At 45.5% G+C, this 15,480-nt stretch overlaps 1 protein-coding gene across 3 annotated transcripts in view; it reads right to left on the bottom strand.

The window, feature by feature from the left end:
* PITPNC1 (phosphatidylinositol transfer protein cytoplasmic 1) overlaps positions 1-6,722 on the bottom strand; it is a 256,038-nt gene extending 249,316 nt beyond the window's left edge. Inside the window, exon 1 of one of the 3 annotated variants that reach the window (XM_027081162.1) lies at positions 5,813-6,722. In XM_027081162.1, coding sequence (XP_026936963.1) covers positions 5,813-5,860 — 48 coding nt within the window. In that variant the 5' untranslated portion in view covers positions 5,861-6,722. The remainder of the gene's footprint in view (positions 1-5,812) is intronic. The other 2 variants (XM_027081160.1, XM_027081158.1) reach the window with 2 other exon arrangements.
* Positions 6,723-15,480: the final 8,758 nt, after the last annotated feature.

Raw genomic sequence — 15,480 nt, 5'->3', positions numbered from 1 at the left:
ACACACACACACACACACACACACACACACACACACACACACACACTTCCCTGATTGACACTGGGGCAAGGAAGAGATCTTAAAGAGGTTAAGTGTTGAAAATAGATTTTTTTTTTAAAAAAAACTACCTATAAAAAATAGTATTCTCCATTCACCAAAATGAGAGCCTTTCTGAAAGGAAGATGCCTCACTTTCCCTGAATATCAGTTATAGTCAATCAGATACAGTGTTTTGAAGTTGATTTTTAAGGGCCTTGGGAATTCACCCCCTGCCTTTGTAATGAAAAGCAAAAGTTAATTACTACCCACTTTTAACTAGGGTTTTGTTAACAATAGTGTTTTTGTTTTTTTTTTCTCCCAAGGCCTAGAATCTGTTTCATGTGACAGGCATTCACACCCAAATCACAGGGAAAATGCAGTGTCCTTTCTCCACAAAGTCACTTTCACTGACCAGCCAGGAAGACAGCATCTGCTCCTCGTTGTCTGTTCTATTAGTGGTGAAAGGTTTGCACTGATCCATTAACCCGCCCCCCACTTCCCGGGTGCCCCTCACGACCAAGAAGGGAGCTTTGGGAGACAGCTGGGCAGCAATGAGCAACACTGTTCCCTGATGACTGTGAAACAGGCCAGAGAAGCTAACGGGATCACCCAGAGATCACTCACAACCCCAGCCTTCGTCCCTCCCAACTAAGCTAACAATTAGGAAAAACAAAAGTCAAATAGTGCTCATTCTTAAAAAAAAAAAAATTCCAAAATTATGTTTATGAGGAACCCTGGAGAAGGTCTATGAGATTAATCCAAGGAGTCTTTTCTCCTTTACATTCAAGGATATCACTTTGTACAGAAAACAAAGTGTTGATGAAAATATCAAATTTAAAACCTCTTTCCTGGCCTTCCCTGGTGGTACAGTGGTTAAGAATCCGCCTGCCAATGCAGGGGACACACAGGTTGGAGCCCTAGTCCGGGAATATCCCACATGCCTCAGAGCAACTAGCCTGTGCATCACAACTACTGAGCCTGCACTCTAGAGCCCGTGAGCCACAACTACTGAGCCCACACGTCACAACTACTGAAGCCCACGCACCTAGAGCCCATGCTCTGCAACAAGAGAAGCCACCGCAATGAAAAGCCCGCGCACCGCAACGAAGAGTAGGCCCCGCTTGCCGCAACTAGAGAAAGCCTGCGCGCAGCAGCAAAGACCCAACGCAACCAAAAAATAAATAAATTTATATATGAAAAAAATCCTCTTTCCTTAAAGAATTTCTGTCCCAATAGGTTTGCAGATGCATTTCATGAAAATGCTTTACAACGGAGCAAAAAGGAACACTGTTGGGCATTTTGGCATCTTCATTTATGTCATTCCAGAGATGGCATCACCCCTATCCCAAATCTGTTCTCAGAAATGTGCGCAAGAAAATTCTCTGGGGACTCAGGGGAGCCTGGATAAAGTGCGCTGGCTCCCTGCCAGGACAAAGAATAAAATAATATTCTGTTAAAAAGTTGGGTTTTTTTTTTTTTCTTTTCTCTCTCTTTCTTCTTTTCTTGGAGGGGAGTGTTTCTGTTTTCCATCGTGCGTCAAATCCCTGAAGATCGGGCTTCCCTGGTGGCACAGCAGTTGAGAGTCCACTTGCCGATGCAGGGGACATGGGTTCGTGCCCCGGTCCGGGAAGATCCCACGTGCCGCAGAGCGGCTGGGCCCGTGAGCCATGGCCGCTGAGCCTGCGTGTCCGGAGCCTGTGCTCCACAACAGAAGAGGCCACAACAGTGAGAGGCCCGCGTACCGCAAAAAAGAAAATCCCTGAAGATCACAAGTAAATCCCTGACATTAATGTTGATGCAGTCAGAAAAGGAAGTATTAAACACCAAAGCAAGCAATGAAGTTGAAAAGATTCCCACCTTAGATCATACTGGGCTGTGCTCAGCTCTTGGAAGATGCTTATCTTACCGATAAGGACCTGCCAGGGAGGAGTGATCAGACTGTGCTCCACGGAGCCCTGAAGATGCAGTTTGGGACCAGGATGCTGGGACCAGTGGCAGCACCAAGGAGTGGCTTACGAGGGAAGGGCCTTGAACTCCACCATAATCTGCATTGAGCCACACATCCAAAAGCTACCCCCCCAAAAAAATACAATCTAAGGAAAACCAGTGGACTTGTTATACAAAAGCAGCTTCAAAGAGAGGCCCCTGGCCACCTTTAGGGGCAGCTGACAACCCCTAAAATTCCCCTAAGAAGACAAGGTCAGAGTCTCCAACCAACCTTCCAACTAGAGACTGATTTAGTCTCCTGCTTTGCACATTCGGCTTAGGGATATTTCCTTCCAACAAGGAATCCCAGCAAAAGAGCTTTGCTCTGGGTTCTGGCCTAGACCTTGCCCTTGGCTATGAGATGGGCAACTAACTGCACCTTCTATAGCTCTAGTCTTCTCCTCCACAAAATGAAATGCTTCAACTCTAGACCATCTCTAATGGTCCTTCCAAGTCCAAAATTCTAGAATCTATATCACCAAATGTTTCAAATGAAGACAATGACAACTGTCTCTTCATAGGCAACTATTGGTCCCCAGGGACCTTTGTTGTTTAGAACTTTCCAATGGGCTTATATTTAGTTCAGAGACAACAACATTGAAAATAAATGAGGAGACTATTCCAATGAAGTGGGGTTTTTTTAAATTAAAATAAATCCATGGGGGCTTCCCTGGTGGCACAGTGGTTGAGAGTCCGCCTGCCGATGCAGGGGACATGGGTTCGTGCCCCGGTCCGGGAGGATCCCACATGCTGTGGAGCGGCTGGGCCCGTGAGCCGTGGCCGCTGAGCCTGTGCATCTGGAGCCTGTGCTCCGCAACGGGAAAGGCCACAGCAGTGAGAGGCCCGCGTACCGCAAAAAATAATAATAATAAAAAAAATAAATCCATGGGATGTTACTTATAATTCTTTACTCTGATATGAATGTCTGAAAAACAAAACACCAACACTGATCTAGACTGTAGTTCAGCTTTACTTGCTTTATCTCCCAGAGCTGTTCTTCTTTCCTGGAACTAAGGAATATTTTATGAGTTAAAATAAGGCAAGAGAAATAGTAGAAACTAGCACACTCTATACCAATTCAAAAGGTCTTTGATTTTTCATTTAGTTGATAGTGCTGACTTTTTCTGTTTTCAAGAATTTTTTATTTTCTAGATTAAACATGAGTAACGGGCAAGCAGAGTAAGGAGAAACAAATACTAATGGTTTTACCATGGTTCTGGCTTGGCTATTAACTAGTTGTGTGGCCTGGCGCACATTACTTAACCTTTCTGAATCTCTGTTCACTCATCTGCAAAATGTGGATAACACACCAGTCTCCCTTACACTCCCCTCCAAGAAGAGTTAAACTAGATAAGACCAGGGAAAAAGAATGGACATACAGTGTTGGTCCTTTTGATGACTCTCCAAAACAAGGGCATTTGTCTCATTTTTAAAAGTATGGACATTGCTACTAATTAACTGTGGTTGTCAGAACAGGGACAAATCCTAGAAGTTTCATGTAGGCTGAATCAGGCCCAAAGCAAATCAAGAGTTGTAGCAAAAGTGAGGTTTCTAAAAGTCTACTAAAGTGGACGGTAGTTGTCTTCTTTGAAGATAATGCCTTCCCAGTTTTCAGAGTTAAGGTTGGGAGGACACAGTGCTAAGGTGGATGGTGGATTGTGGGGTTCACTACCAGTCAGACCCTAGGGGTCTAACCTCTGGCAAGCTGGGCCTCGCGTCCTCATCCATCATCTGACTTGGTTAATCTGAATCCTTCCGCTTTGAAACCCTGCTCAATCTAAACTGCCCCTCTGCTTCACTAACAAAGAAGAAAACTACTTCGGAATATGACCTTACAGACACTGAATCATGCTTTGGTCCAAATGAATTACATATTAATTAAGTTATAATTATACATTATATTACAGGCCGAGTCTCATTTCATTTGCCAATCAAGAAAGGAAGGGTCTCCACCGATACCACTCAAATATGATTACTTCTCCCCAAAGTTGTAGTTATCTCAGTACAAAAATAAATGTGGAGAAAGAGCAGTGTCTGAGGGTTCAAGAAAGCCTGAGAAGGGAAAAAAACAGAATAAAGAGATTTTGTAGGTAGTACAGAAGATTCTAGAGCTGGTTACTTTCTTGACTATCACCTGCAATGGGGGGCATTTCATGCAGTACCAGCATTGCCCCTAGATCCCAAACTCCTCTCAATAAATAAAGGCATTAGGAGGAGATGGAGTGGAAGCAGACACACCTCCAAGCTGAACTACTCCAGCTCATCTGCTCAGGGGTGAGATCTCGATAACCTTTTCTAGAAAAACTCCGGTTAACCAGTTTCATTCATTTGCCTCTCCCATCGTCCACATAGCATTGTGTGCTGCTTTTCCACGTGATTTACACGGTCTGCCTACCCACATGGCATCCCTCCTTCAAGAACTTGCTCAAATGTTATCTCCTCCAAAGCCAACGAACTGCACCGCTCGGTTGATCATTGGGGTGGGGGCTGATCTCTTTGGCAGCCAGCGTCCCTAGAATACATTTTGTAAACTCGGAGCTATACTTTGATCTTGCCTTGGATTGTACTTGGCTCTTCCTTAACACTTGCTCCAGACAACAAATGTAGACAAGTCCCCACCTTTTTCTCTCCCAAAGCACCTCGCCCCTTCCCCAAGTAGTGGCTCAGTAACATGTCTGACAGATTAAGTGCACTGTATTTAAACATAAACACGGTTTGGGTCGCCGGTGTCATGTGTGTTGCCACACCAAACCACACTGGTAAGTTTCAAATTGCCTTGATTGGCTTCAAGCTCCCACGATGTCCCTGGACAAGCGCTAAGCAATTGTGAAATCACCAAAGATAAGGAGGCAGAGCGGGAATAAAGGAAAGCCGGGGCCTGAATAATCCTCACTGAGTCATCGTTTCCTGAAAGATCGAGCTTGAGGCTTGGGGTGGGGGAAGGGGGTGGGGAGGGAGAGGTTCGGGAGAAAGGAACCTGAGCAGCGCGCGGAGGACGAGCCCAGGACAAGCACCCTCCCCTCGCCCTGAAGCTGCGGGACCCGGGAACCCGGACCGGGCCCGCACCCACGTGCTGGAGCGCCCCCCTGTGGCCGCTCCGCAGCCCCCGCCGTTCCCCGCTCGCCCGCAGAGAGCTCTCCCCGCGGCCCAAGAAACAAGACAAGCAGAAAGTTTCCGACCCAGGCGGTTAGAGAAAGGTCGAAGCCAGGTCCGGGGGCCTCGAAGCGCGGGCGTGGCGGGAGAGGCGCCCAGTTTGGCGGCGACGGCAAGGGGTCCGAGCCCAAACGGACCCCCCGACGGTTCCGAGGTGCCCCGAGGCGGGGCCCGGGCCCTCCAAATCCCGAGGGCGAAGGGCTTCTCCCTTACCCCAACCTTCCAGCGAAGGGCGGGAGGGGAACCTGGGCCCACGCCAGGTCGGATTGCCCCCCCAGCTACCAGGGCATGCTTGGGGCTCTTGGGTTTGCTTTATTCATTTTCTTAATTGGAAGGAGGGGGCGACCAAATCCCTTTGGCGCATTCTGATCCCCAGCAATCTGGATTCTGGTAGCCCCCCCCCCAAAACCCACCTGCAGTCCACCGCCCCACCCAACGCCGCCCTCCTTGCTGGGGTGACAAGTGGAAGCAGTAATTCCACTTCCTCCTCCCCCTCCAGCCTCCCGGTTTGGAAGGCAGTTTTCCACCAGGGTTTCCCCGCCGCCCTCAGTGGACCCGCCGGCCGGGAGGCGCGGCGCCCCGGAGCCGGGGACGGGGAGTGGGCGAGGCCGGGCCGGGCCCGGCGCGGCGCTTACCTCGGCTACGGTGAGCGGCATGCAGATCCGGTACTCCTTCAGCAGCATGGTCCTGCCGGCCGCGGACCCCCGGGGCGGGAAGAGTGGGGGCTCCCCCAGACCAACAAGGCTGCCGCCCAGGCTCAGGGCAAAGCGCCCGGAGCCCCGTGCTCGGACCCGGGCGGCGAATTAGCCCCGGCGGTGCGCTCAGGTCCTGGCTTCCTCCTCTCCGCCCGAGAGCATGTCAAGGCTTGGGTCCTGGTGTTCGCGGCTCCCCCGCCTCCTTCCTCGCCGAGGTCGATCCGCCTGGAACGCGGTGTTGCAAAGTCAGCCAGGGAGGGAGGGAGACCCACTGGAAACCGCTCTGATCGGCAGCCCGGGGCAGTAGTAGCGGGCGCCAGATCAGGACATGCCCGGCAGCGGGCGAGGGAGGAAAAATAAGAGAGATTTACAAAAATTAAAACGAATGCACAAAAGTCACCCGCTCGATCCGCCTCTGAAACCAGATCTGAACCTGGCGACCCCCCTTTTCCGGCCGGTCTGCCCAAGGCTAATGTCACCAGGCACACATTGCTGACGGAGCCAGAGATGCTGACTTTCCAGACAAAGGCTCGATCGGCTGTGCTCCTTGGGCGGTAAACAAGATTTCCTGCTCTTTTTAGGGCCGGTCCCCGAGGCACTTCAGGGCTCGCTGGGGGAGAAAAGGGAAGCCGCCGCCGCCGCTCAGCTCTGCCGGGCTGGGGCTCCGGGTTCCTCCGACCTCGGCTCGCGGCTGCGAGGGGCGGGCGGGAGGAAGCTGGCGCCTTCCGTGCGCGTCCCCTCCCCCGAGTCCGGATCCCCGAGCGCTGTGCGTGCCCGAGAGTTTGCAGCCACCTCGCCGGGGCCGGAGAGTCGGCGCCGAGCTGCAGTGTGCCTCGGGCCGGGGAGGTGGGTGCGGGAGGAGCGAGCGCGAGCGAAGCTGACATCAGCAGCCGCCTCGGCGGGGAGGGTAGCCCCATCCGGCCAATGGGGAAATGGCAAAGAATGTGGAGGATTTAAACAAAACAGCATGTCTCTCCCCGGCTGCTGCCAGACGGCAGGGCTGCCGCGGAGAGCCGAGGCCGGCCGGCGATGGGGAGGATCGGAAAAGGGGGCTCCCTTCGGCTCCTTTACCCTTTGAATCTGTTCTCAAATGTACCCCGGGTGCCACAGTGCTCTGTCCAGCCACTCTGGGTAGTTTCTGGGTCCAAGGTACAGAAGTGCCCCTTGACCTTTAGAGAAGGTTTTTACAAATGCCCACCGAGAGCGTTTTCACTTTGGTCCAGTAAGCAAGTCCAGCGCTGGAGAGGCGATGGGATTTGGGAGCAGGAGAGCAAACCCTTGCCTGGTTTCCTAACTGGTTTCAGAGCAGGAATCCAAAACTGGAAAGTCCAACAATGTGAATGAAAATGAAATCCAAACAGAAAGACACACAAACCAGGGGGAACATGAACCAGGCATAGCCTTTTACCTCTCCTGGCCCTGCTCTGCAGTCTGACTGCAGGCTTCGCAGAGCAGCAAGAATAGGTTTTCCTGTCAGCATTCCCAAGTTCAAAAAGTCACAGTGAAATGTCAGTGAAAATGCCTGGAGTGTTGGTATTTCATCCATATTAAACAGATCCCTCATTTTAACCACAAGAGGCACATTCTTCAGTTACTCAGGAAGCTGCATGTAACTGCTGAAGTCTGTTTTTCATTTGTCTGGTGTTTTTAAGCTTGTTTTTCTGAAAAGTTGCTGGATGAAAAATGCATCAGTTGCCTCTCTGCAGAATAACCTGCAAGGATCATCTTTCCTCAGAAAAAATATTCGTGCTCTAAGATCCTGCAGCTCCTCACAGGGCTTTGGATGGCGATACTGATGGCCTCAATCTTATAGTATTTAGAATTGTAAGTAATAAACCAATATAACTATGGTGGGCTGTGGCTAAAATCATCCAGATGGCTGGAGAGAAATTTCAACTGTGTGAATATAATACAAAGGCTGATAGAAAAATGACACCCTCTATCCAGCTTATATTCTAGGGAAAAAACTATTTTCTAGATAAATGCTTCCCAGAGTTGGCTCAGAAAGATTCACAGCAACTAATTGAAGCTAAACCAAATTCCTCGAGGTGGAAAATCTAAATCTGACACTGTACTGCTGAATAATAACACATGAAAGCCCGTGATACGCAAAGGATGCTCAAGCTGTTTTTCTTTTTCCTGCTTCTCACTAAAACACGGCGTAGTGGCTTCACTTCTGGCACTTAAAACTCTTCCCAGAGGCAGCTAGGGGATGTATTGGCTAGCCACACATGCATATGCACACACGACATCAGGGTAGGTGGACAAATTCCTGGCTTTCCTAGATGTTTCCTGACATTGATTCTGTATAATGAAGTATTTTACTGATGAATATTACGGTTGAGGAACTACTTCTCCGAATCTCGCAAACTGCAAATTACCACATATATGCTTCTGTCCTTTCCCCTCTGCTAAGCTGACTTCTTTCCTGAACTTTTCCTTTTCAGTCAGTCCGCACGCCTGGTCACATGACCCTTGTTCAGGCACAGCTCTAATCCTTCTGCCTTCAACACCTCTTAGTGATTCTCTGTGGTCTAACTGAGCAAGTTAAAATTCCCTGGCGGGAGGATCGAGGCTCTGAATCTACCTTTCCCACAGAGCCCCATCACCCTTCCCCGGCCCTGCTTCAGCCAAATGAAAAAACTCTGTTGTCCAGAGAAGGGCTCCACTTACTTCGATCCTTCTGCTCTTGCCACTGCCTTCACAGAGAATCCTCTCTCACTCCCTCCCTCAGGACACAATTAAGCAGCAGGGCACTGACAATCTGTGTTGTTGGAAAGTGATTCTGATGGTAGTGTGTTGGATGGGTTGGGACAGAAGGATACCAGAGGCCAGAGGTTTATATGACTGTAATTCTAAAGGAGACAAATGGGGAGGGTCTGAATTAGACAGCGAATGAAGAAAAGACAATGAATTTAAAAGATATGGATAGGACTTGGGAACCGATGGGTTTTCTCCACAACAGTGCTTGGGAGAGGGGAGGGCAAAGGGAGAGCGTATTCATTAATAACTCATTCACACAAGGGAGGAGGGCGCCATCTACTGGTCAGACACCTTGCTTTAAAATGTTTTAAGTCACCTCGTCAGCAAGTCTGGCGAGAACTGTATCTTTGTTTTCTTTTCAACCGACGGAGTTCGCAATATCCATTTCCAAAGAGCCTTGAAGGTGTTGCTATCATCACTATGGATGGTAGCGATGTTCCATTAACAACGTACACTCTACAGTTACGGATCATCACATATTAAAAAGTGTGGATGGGGAGCAGAGGGCAAAGAGAAGAACCAAGAGTAAAGTTACCAGTGAGGAATGATGCGACCAAAAGGAAGAGAGTATTAGCCTACTCATGTCTATGACAGCATATATTCTCAGATGGGTGACACCCTCTGAAGGCAGGGGTTCTCAGAACGCAAGATGGGGGAGGTGTGCATCTCAATCAATCATCTGGGGAGCTGTTCAACCCATTGTCTTCACCCGAATTCTGTTGATTCACCCCCTCCCCCACATTGAAACCTCTTCCCAGTTTGTGTGGAAAAAAAAACCAAAACTGTAGGGTTCTAGTTCTAGTTCTGTAACTAGGATCTGAAAGAAGAGTGTATCAACAGACTTTGTGACTTTTTCTATTTTATTCCAAGAATATCCCCTGGTACTTGTAAAGTAAGCTATTGTGGTTCTTTCCATCTTCCTATTTCCTCCTCACTAAAGTCTTTGGGTTAATCAAGGCCCAATGAGAATCCTATCTCTTACGTGGAGCCATTCTAGATAACTCTTTACCTTTCTAGACAACCCAGAACACTGATCTGGACTATTCATTTTGGTTCTGGTTTGTATGCCAGTGTGGCCTTTATATATATGTCATATCCTTTACTTGAAGTGTTTCACTTGTTCTCCAATTCCCCAACATGATGGTAACCTTCCTGAGGAGATGGGCCATGTCCTATTGTGTCATCTGTAAAGTGTAGCCTGGTTTGAGGGATATTGTGGGTACCCAATCAAGGTCTATTAGATGTATGCATATGAGTTCAGGATTCTCGACCTTGGCACTATTGACATTTGATAACAGATAATTCTTTGCTGGGGGAATCACTGTAGGATTCAGCAGCATCCCTGGTCTCTACACACTGAGTATCAGTAGCAATCCCACCCACACACCCACGTACATTGCCAAATATGGGGATGGGTGTGGAGGGGGGGAACTGCTGCAGTGGAGAATCACTGCATTATGTAACATTCATTAATCTTATCTAAATGTGTAGCTACTCCAAAGAAGCTTTTGAAGAGACTGAACTTCAACTTGGTTTAGAGCTAAGGAGAGAAGGAACAGAACAAAACTGTTATATCACAGTTCTGTAAAGATGTCCCCTTCTCATTCCCATGCTCTGCTTTCTATTAGCCAAGTAGCCCTTGATAAAGGACTTAACTTTAACCTTGATCATTTGGTTACGGCAATGTCTACCAAGTTTTTCTATTGTAAAGTGACTAGTTTTCCCTTTCCATACTCTATTCTTTGGAAGGCAGTCTTGAAGTGCAGCCTACACTCAAGGGAGCAGAGCTAAGCCCCACCCCCTCAAGGGGAGGGTATCTACACACACAATATGGTATCCTGCGAGATGTGTCCTTTCTCCCTCATTTGTGTGTTCATTCAATTATTTACTTATATCAGTGTGGACTCAGGCATATTTCTTCTCTACTTTGAGTTATAATTCAATACGACGTTATTTTTTTTGTTCACACTGGTCCAGCTTTGGCCATTGGTAGCTCTTCCAGGTCGGTTCCTGCGTCCTTTTGACATGCCCCTCCCCCTCTTTAAGGGCGATTTTTGAAAACCAAAGTTATACTTTGCAATTAATTTTTGTTTTATTAAACATTATTTAATTCCAGAGAAGGCTATGTCTATATATTCCTCTGTGTGTGTGTGTGTGTGTGTGTGTTTTAAACACTTGTATGTCTAACCTTGTTAGGTCCTATGCAAATGTTAAATTCATTCTTAATAAAACTACACAAAGCAAGTCCCAAAGCAATTCTTATGTGTAGACCCATTTATCAGTCCTCTATTAAATACGGAGAATGCCTTTGATGTGGAATTGCTTACAGCTGTGCAGTAAATGCTCATAAAATAAAGATTAATTGACAATGATGTGGTACAAATTGCTTCACATGGGAAAAAACGCTGGAGGATCCGTGGCCAAACGTATGGTTTTGTCTTCTTTTTTTTTTAATAAATAAGCTAGTAATAAATTTTATGAAGGTTTCACTTTTTATTGCATTACCTGTTTTTACAGAAGTTGGCAAACATTGGAATATTTTGAGATGAATTATGAGAGGATCTGTAACCTATACTCACTGGAGAGAAATTTTAGTGATGAAAGAAGACGTTGTCCTTGACCCTGAGTATCCTTTAAGAGGAAGTAACTGTGCAACCATAACTTACGGTAACTCTTTAATGCCAAATTATATTTGACCTAGTATCATCAAATGATGTCAACACAGATCCAGAAATAGTATTTCTTAGCTATGTAGTGCCATAGAGACGTCATGGAATTTGACTTTTTGTGGAACATTTTAAATGTCCCCAGAGAGAAGAAGGAATTATGTTTGCTATTAAGAGTATGTAACCATTTATATCAAAACCCCAGTTTAGAAATTGCGTAGGTGACTACAGTGCAGCTGAATAATGGCCCCCAAAGACATCAGGCCCTAAGCCCTGGAAACTGAAAATGTTACCGTATTGGAAAAAGGGTCTTGGCAGATGTGGTTAAGTTAAAGACTTTGAGATGAGACTACCGTGGATTATCTGGGTGTCCCTAAATATAGTCACAAGTATCTGTGTAAGAGAAAGGCAGGTGGACATCTGACACACACACACACAGAAGAGGAGAAGGCACTGTGACCATGAAAGCAGAGACTGGAGTGATGAGATCCCCGCAAGCCAAGGGATGCCCACAGCCACCAGAAGCTGGAAGAGGCAAGGAACAGACTGTCCCCTAGAGCCTCCAGAGAGAACATGGCCCTGCTACACCTTGATTTCAGCCCACTGACACTGACTTCAGACTTCTGGATTCCAGACTGTGAGAGCATCAATTGCTTTTGTTTCAAGCCACCAAATTCATGGTTATTTGTTACAGCAGCAAGAGTAAATGGATACAATGACTTAGGTATGCCTTTACTCACCTGACATTTACCCAAAAGATAAAATATTTTTCTTTACAAAATGATTCATAACAGACTTGAAAATATCAAGTTCTCCCATTGCCTTTAAAATAAGCAATTTATAAAAACAAATATTTTGGAAATTCCCTGGTGGTCCAGTGGTTAGGACTCAGCGCTTTCACTGCCCGGGTTGAATCCCTGGTCAGGGAACTAAGATCCCGCAAGCGGTGCGGCCAAAAAAATATATAAGTAAATAAATAAAAACAAATATTTTACAAACAAATATTTTACACACATTTCAGGAAGTTTTCTGTAATGTAAGCCCTGCGACTTTCAATACCATCAGTATGTTAATGCCTCCTAACTTCAAATCTCTAGCACAAGTGACTCCCTTTAATTTGACATTTGTATATCCACTTGCCTTCTCAGCATTGTCACTTTGGATACCCAATAGGCACCTCAAATTAACATATCCAAAACTGACTCCTGTCCTTTTCCTTCTTTCTTGTCCCTAGTCTGCTCCATCTTGGCAAATGGCAACTCCATCTTTTCAGAGATTAAGCTCAAAAATCTTGCAGACATGTTTGACCCCTTTCCTCTCATAACCAACCACAAGTCCTATCTTGGCTCTATTTTCAGATTATATCCAGGATCTAGCCACTTCTTACCACTTCTACTGCCTGCACCCTCGTCCAAGACACCATCATTTTCCCCCTGCATTATTGCAAAAACTTTCTAACTAGTCTCCCAGCTTCTGCCCAGCGGAAAACAGCTTCTGTCTCTTAGGAAATAGAGTGATTCTTTTACTATGTAAATCAGGTCCTGCCACTCCTTTGCCCCAAACTCCCATTGGCTCTCCATCTCACTCAGATTAAAAACCAAGTCCTTCTAATGGTCAAATTGCCTTAAATCTCATCTCCTACAACTCTCGCCCTTACTCATTCTGTTTTTCAAACAAGCCAGGCATGATCTGATTACTCTCAGCTCAGGTTCTTGCTCCTGCCTCTGCCTGGAATCTTCATCCCCCAGCAACCTGCACGACTCCCTTACTTCAGGTCTTAGCTCACTGGCGATGCCCTCTTCGACCACCTCCCAAGCACTATCATCCCTGGCACATATTTACATGTTGATTTTCTGTCTTCCTCCCCATTAGAATGTTCACTTCACAAAGGCAGGAACTTTGGGTCAGATATGTGCACAGCCAATAAGCTGAAAGTGCCAGAAATGCCAAATATGAAAAAATATATATACCAATGTAGCAATTAATATATAGGCACACTATTTTCAATAATTAGTATCATAATATATATTACCATGGTTCTTTCTGAATAAACTTTTTCCAATCAGTATTTCTCCCTTCATTTTAGATTCCTTATTCTTTTTTTTTTTTTTTGGTCATGCGGCGTGGCACGCAGGTTCCCTAACCAGGGATGGAACCTGTGCCCCCTGCAGTGGAAGCTTGGAGTCCTAACCACTGGGAAGCCAGGGAATTCCTAGATTCCTTATTCTTCCACTGCCAATTTTTCTCTTCTGAAACCAATTTCTTTCTTACAAAGCCACATATTTAATCTCAGACTCACTCAAATAATAGATTTATAAAGAATCTGTCTATAATACAGGACTTTTACCTATTTTCTCTGCCCATTGCTCGGACTTTTACTGGTTTCCTTCTTTATTTACTTCACTTTAAATTTTTGTTTCCTTTGCAAGCATTTCCTTAGATTTCAATTGGCTTTCATTATTGTTACCTCCAAGCCTAGAGAGGAAGGGCTTCAGTTTGCTGTGGAGCCAACTGACTTTTCTCCACCTATTTGCCTTCTTACCCTCTTATTTTTTGAGTTCCGTAAACTATAAATCTGTTTAGTCCATCACACCTTTGTTACTTTTTGTTTTTTCAAACTTTTCACACAAAGTGTAGAACTCCAAATCCTTTTGTCTACTCTAGTCAAAGCAACTGCCCACTAAATGTAGAGCCAGAAAACATCTTACCCTAGTGTGTCTCAACGAGCTGTTAGAGTGTGCTTTCGAAATTTGTAAGGGAATTTGGGGTTGTCACAGTCACGGTGGATGAGGAAGGTATCAACATGTAATTGGGATGCCGAACAACTGCAATGCAACAAACCTACACAATAAAATATCGTCTCACATTCCATCAGACTTTTCAATGTCCTGCCAGACACCTCCTTATGTGTCTGAGGCCTAACTCCATTATACATATGCCAAGCTTTTTTTTTTTTTTTTTTTGAAGTTTTAATACGCACTAAATTTTCTAAGACTTCTTCTATGTGAAAAACAATGGAAGATTATACTTCAATATAGTCAGAACTTTACCAAGAAGTTGTACACCGTATTGGAAAAATCATGCCACCCTTATGCTTGAGGAACCAAAAGAACACACCTGTGGCAGCTGTAATGTTTGCATTTATAGTTATTGTATTGTATATGTGTACCAAGCAAATGGCTACTTCTTTGAATTTCTACTGTAGACATGTTTTAGCCTTTATATTTTGAAATATATTATTATTTTGCTATTTTGCAATGTTTCTCCTTTACAGCTAGGATGTTTTCTTGTTTCGTGTTTGTTTTTTAGTTATGTGTGTAGATGGGTTATATTATCCATGATTTTCATTCCAGAATAGTTTGTTTGTTTTTTCTTTTTAATTTTTTTGTCCAAGCCATGCAGCATGTGGAATATTAGTTCCCAGACCAGGGATTGAACCCACACACCCTGCATGGGAAGCAGAGTCTTAACCACTGGACGGCCAGGGAAGTCCCCAGAACAGTTTTTTTTTTTTAAAAAGGTCTATTCGGCATATATAAAGGGAGGTTGGTGCTGATTAAACTGAGAATCACTAACATAACAGTAGACCGCTCCAAGATTTCCCGTTTGCTTCCCAGGCTACTGTTGACACTTGGACCACACCACACACAGCCTCATTCTCACGTTCAAGGATCTTAAGCTTTTTTTAAAAAAAGGGACCCAGATGGTGTGGATGATAATAAAGAAAACTTGTATGGTCCCTAACTGGAAAATCGGCTCGCATATACGTGATCTCTTTTGATGCTCATAAGAGTTTGGAAAGTGAAAGCTAATAAAACTTCTAAAGATTCTTCTTAGCAACATAATATTTACCTATTATACTACTCAGCCACTGCCATACCTTCTCTTATTAACTTTAAGAGATCCCACAGATTATGCCAAGATTCTCAACCAGATGAAACCTGAGAACTCTTTTCTTCGGCGTTTATTTCAGCCTGCTCCTATAGACAGGAGAAAACCGAGATCTAAGAAAAGTTAAGCGACTTGCCCACGGCTCTGAGAAATCATAATATTTCAAAGCAGAGGTGTAAGAATATGTATCATAGCCTATTCGATTACACTAGCTTTTCTCACCGCAAACTGTAGATGAGAAGTCTGTCAGCAAAGACAAAACCGGACGTAGGGTGCACGAGCGAGCCT

Source organism: Aethalodelphis obliquidens, unplaced genomic scaffold (assembly GCF_003676395.1).
Source record: "Aethalodelphis obliquidens isolate GAN/ISIS:26980383/991018 unplaced genomic scaffold, ASM367639v1 scaffold44, whole genome shotgun sequence".
Classification (NCBI taxonomy): Eukaryota; Metazoa; Chordata; class Mammalia; order Artiodactyla; family Delphinidae; genus Aethalodelphis; species Aethalodelphis obliquidens.
This window is presented reverse-complemented; position numbering and strand designations above follow the sequence as displayed.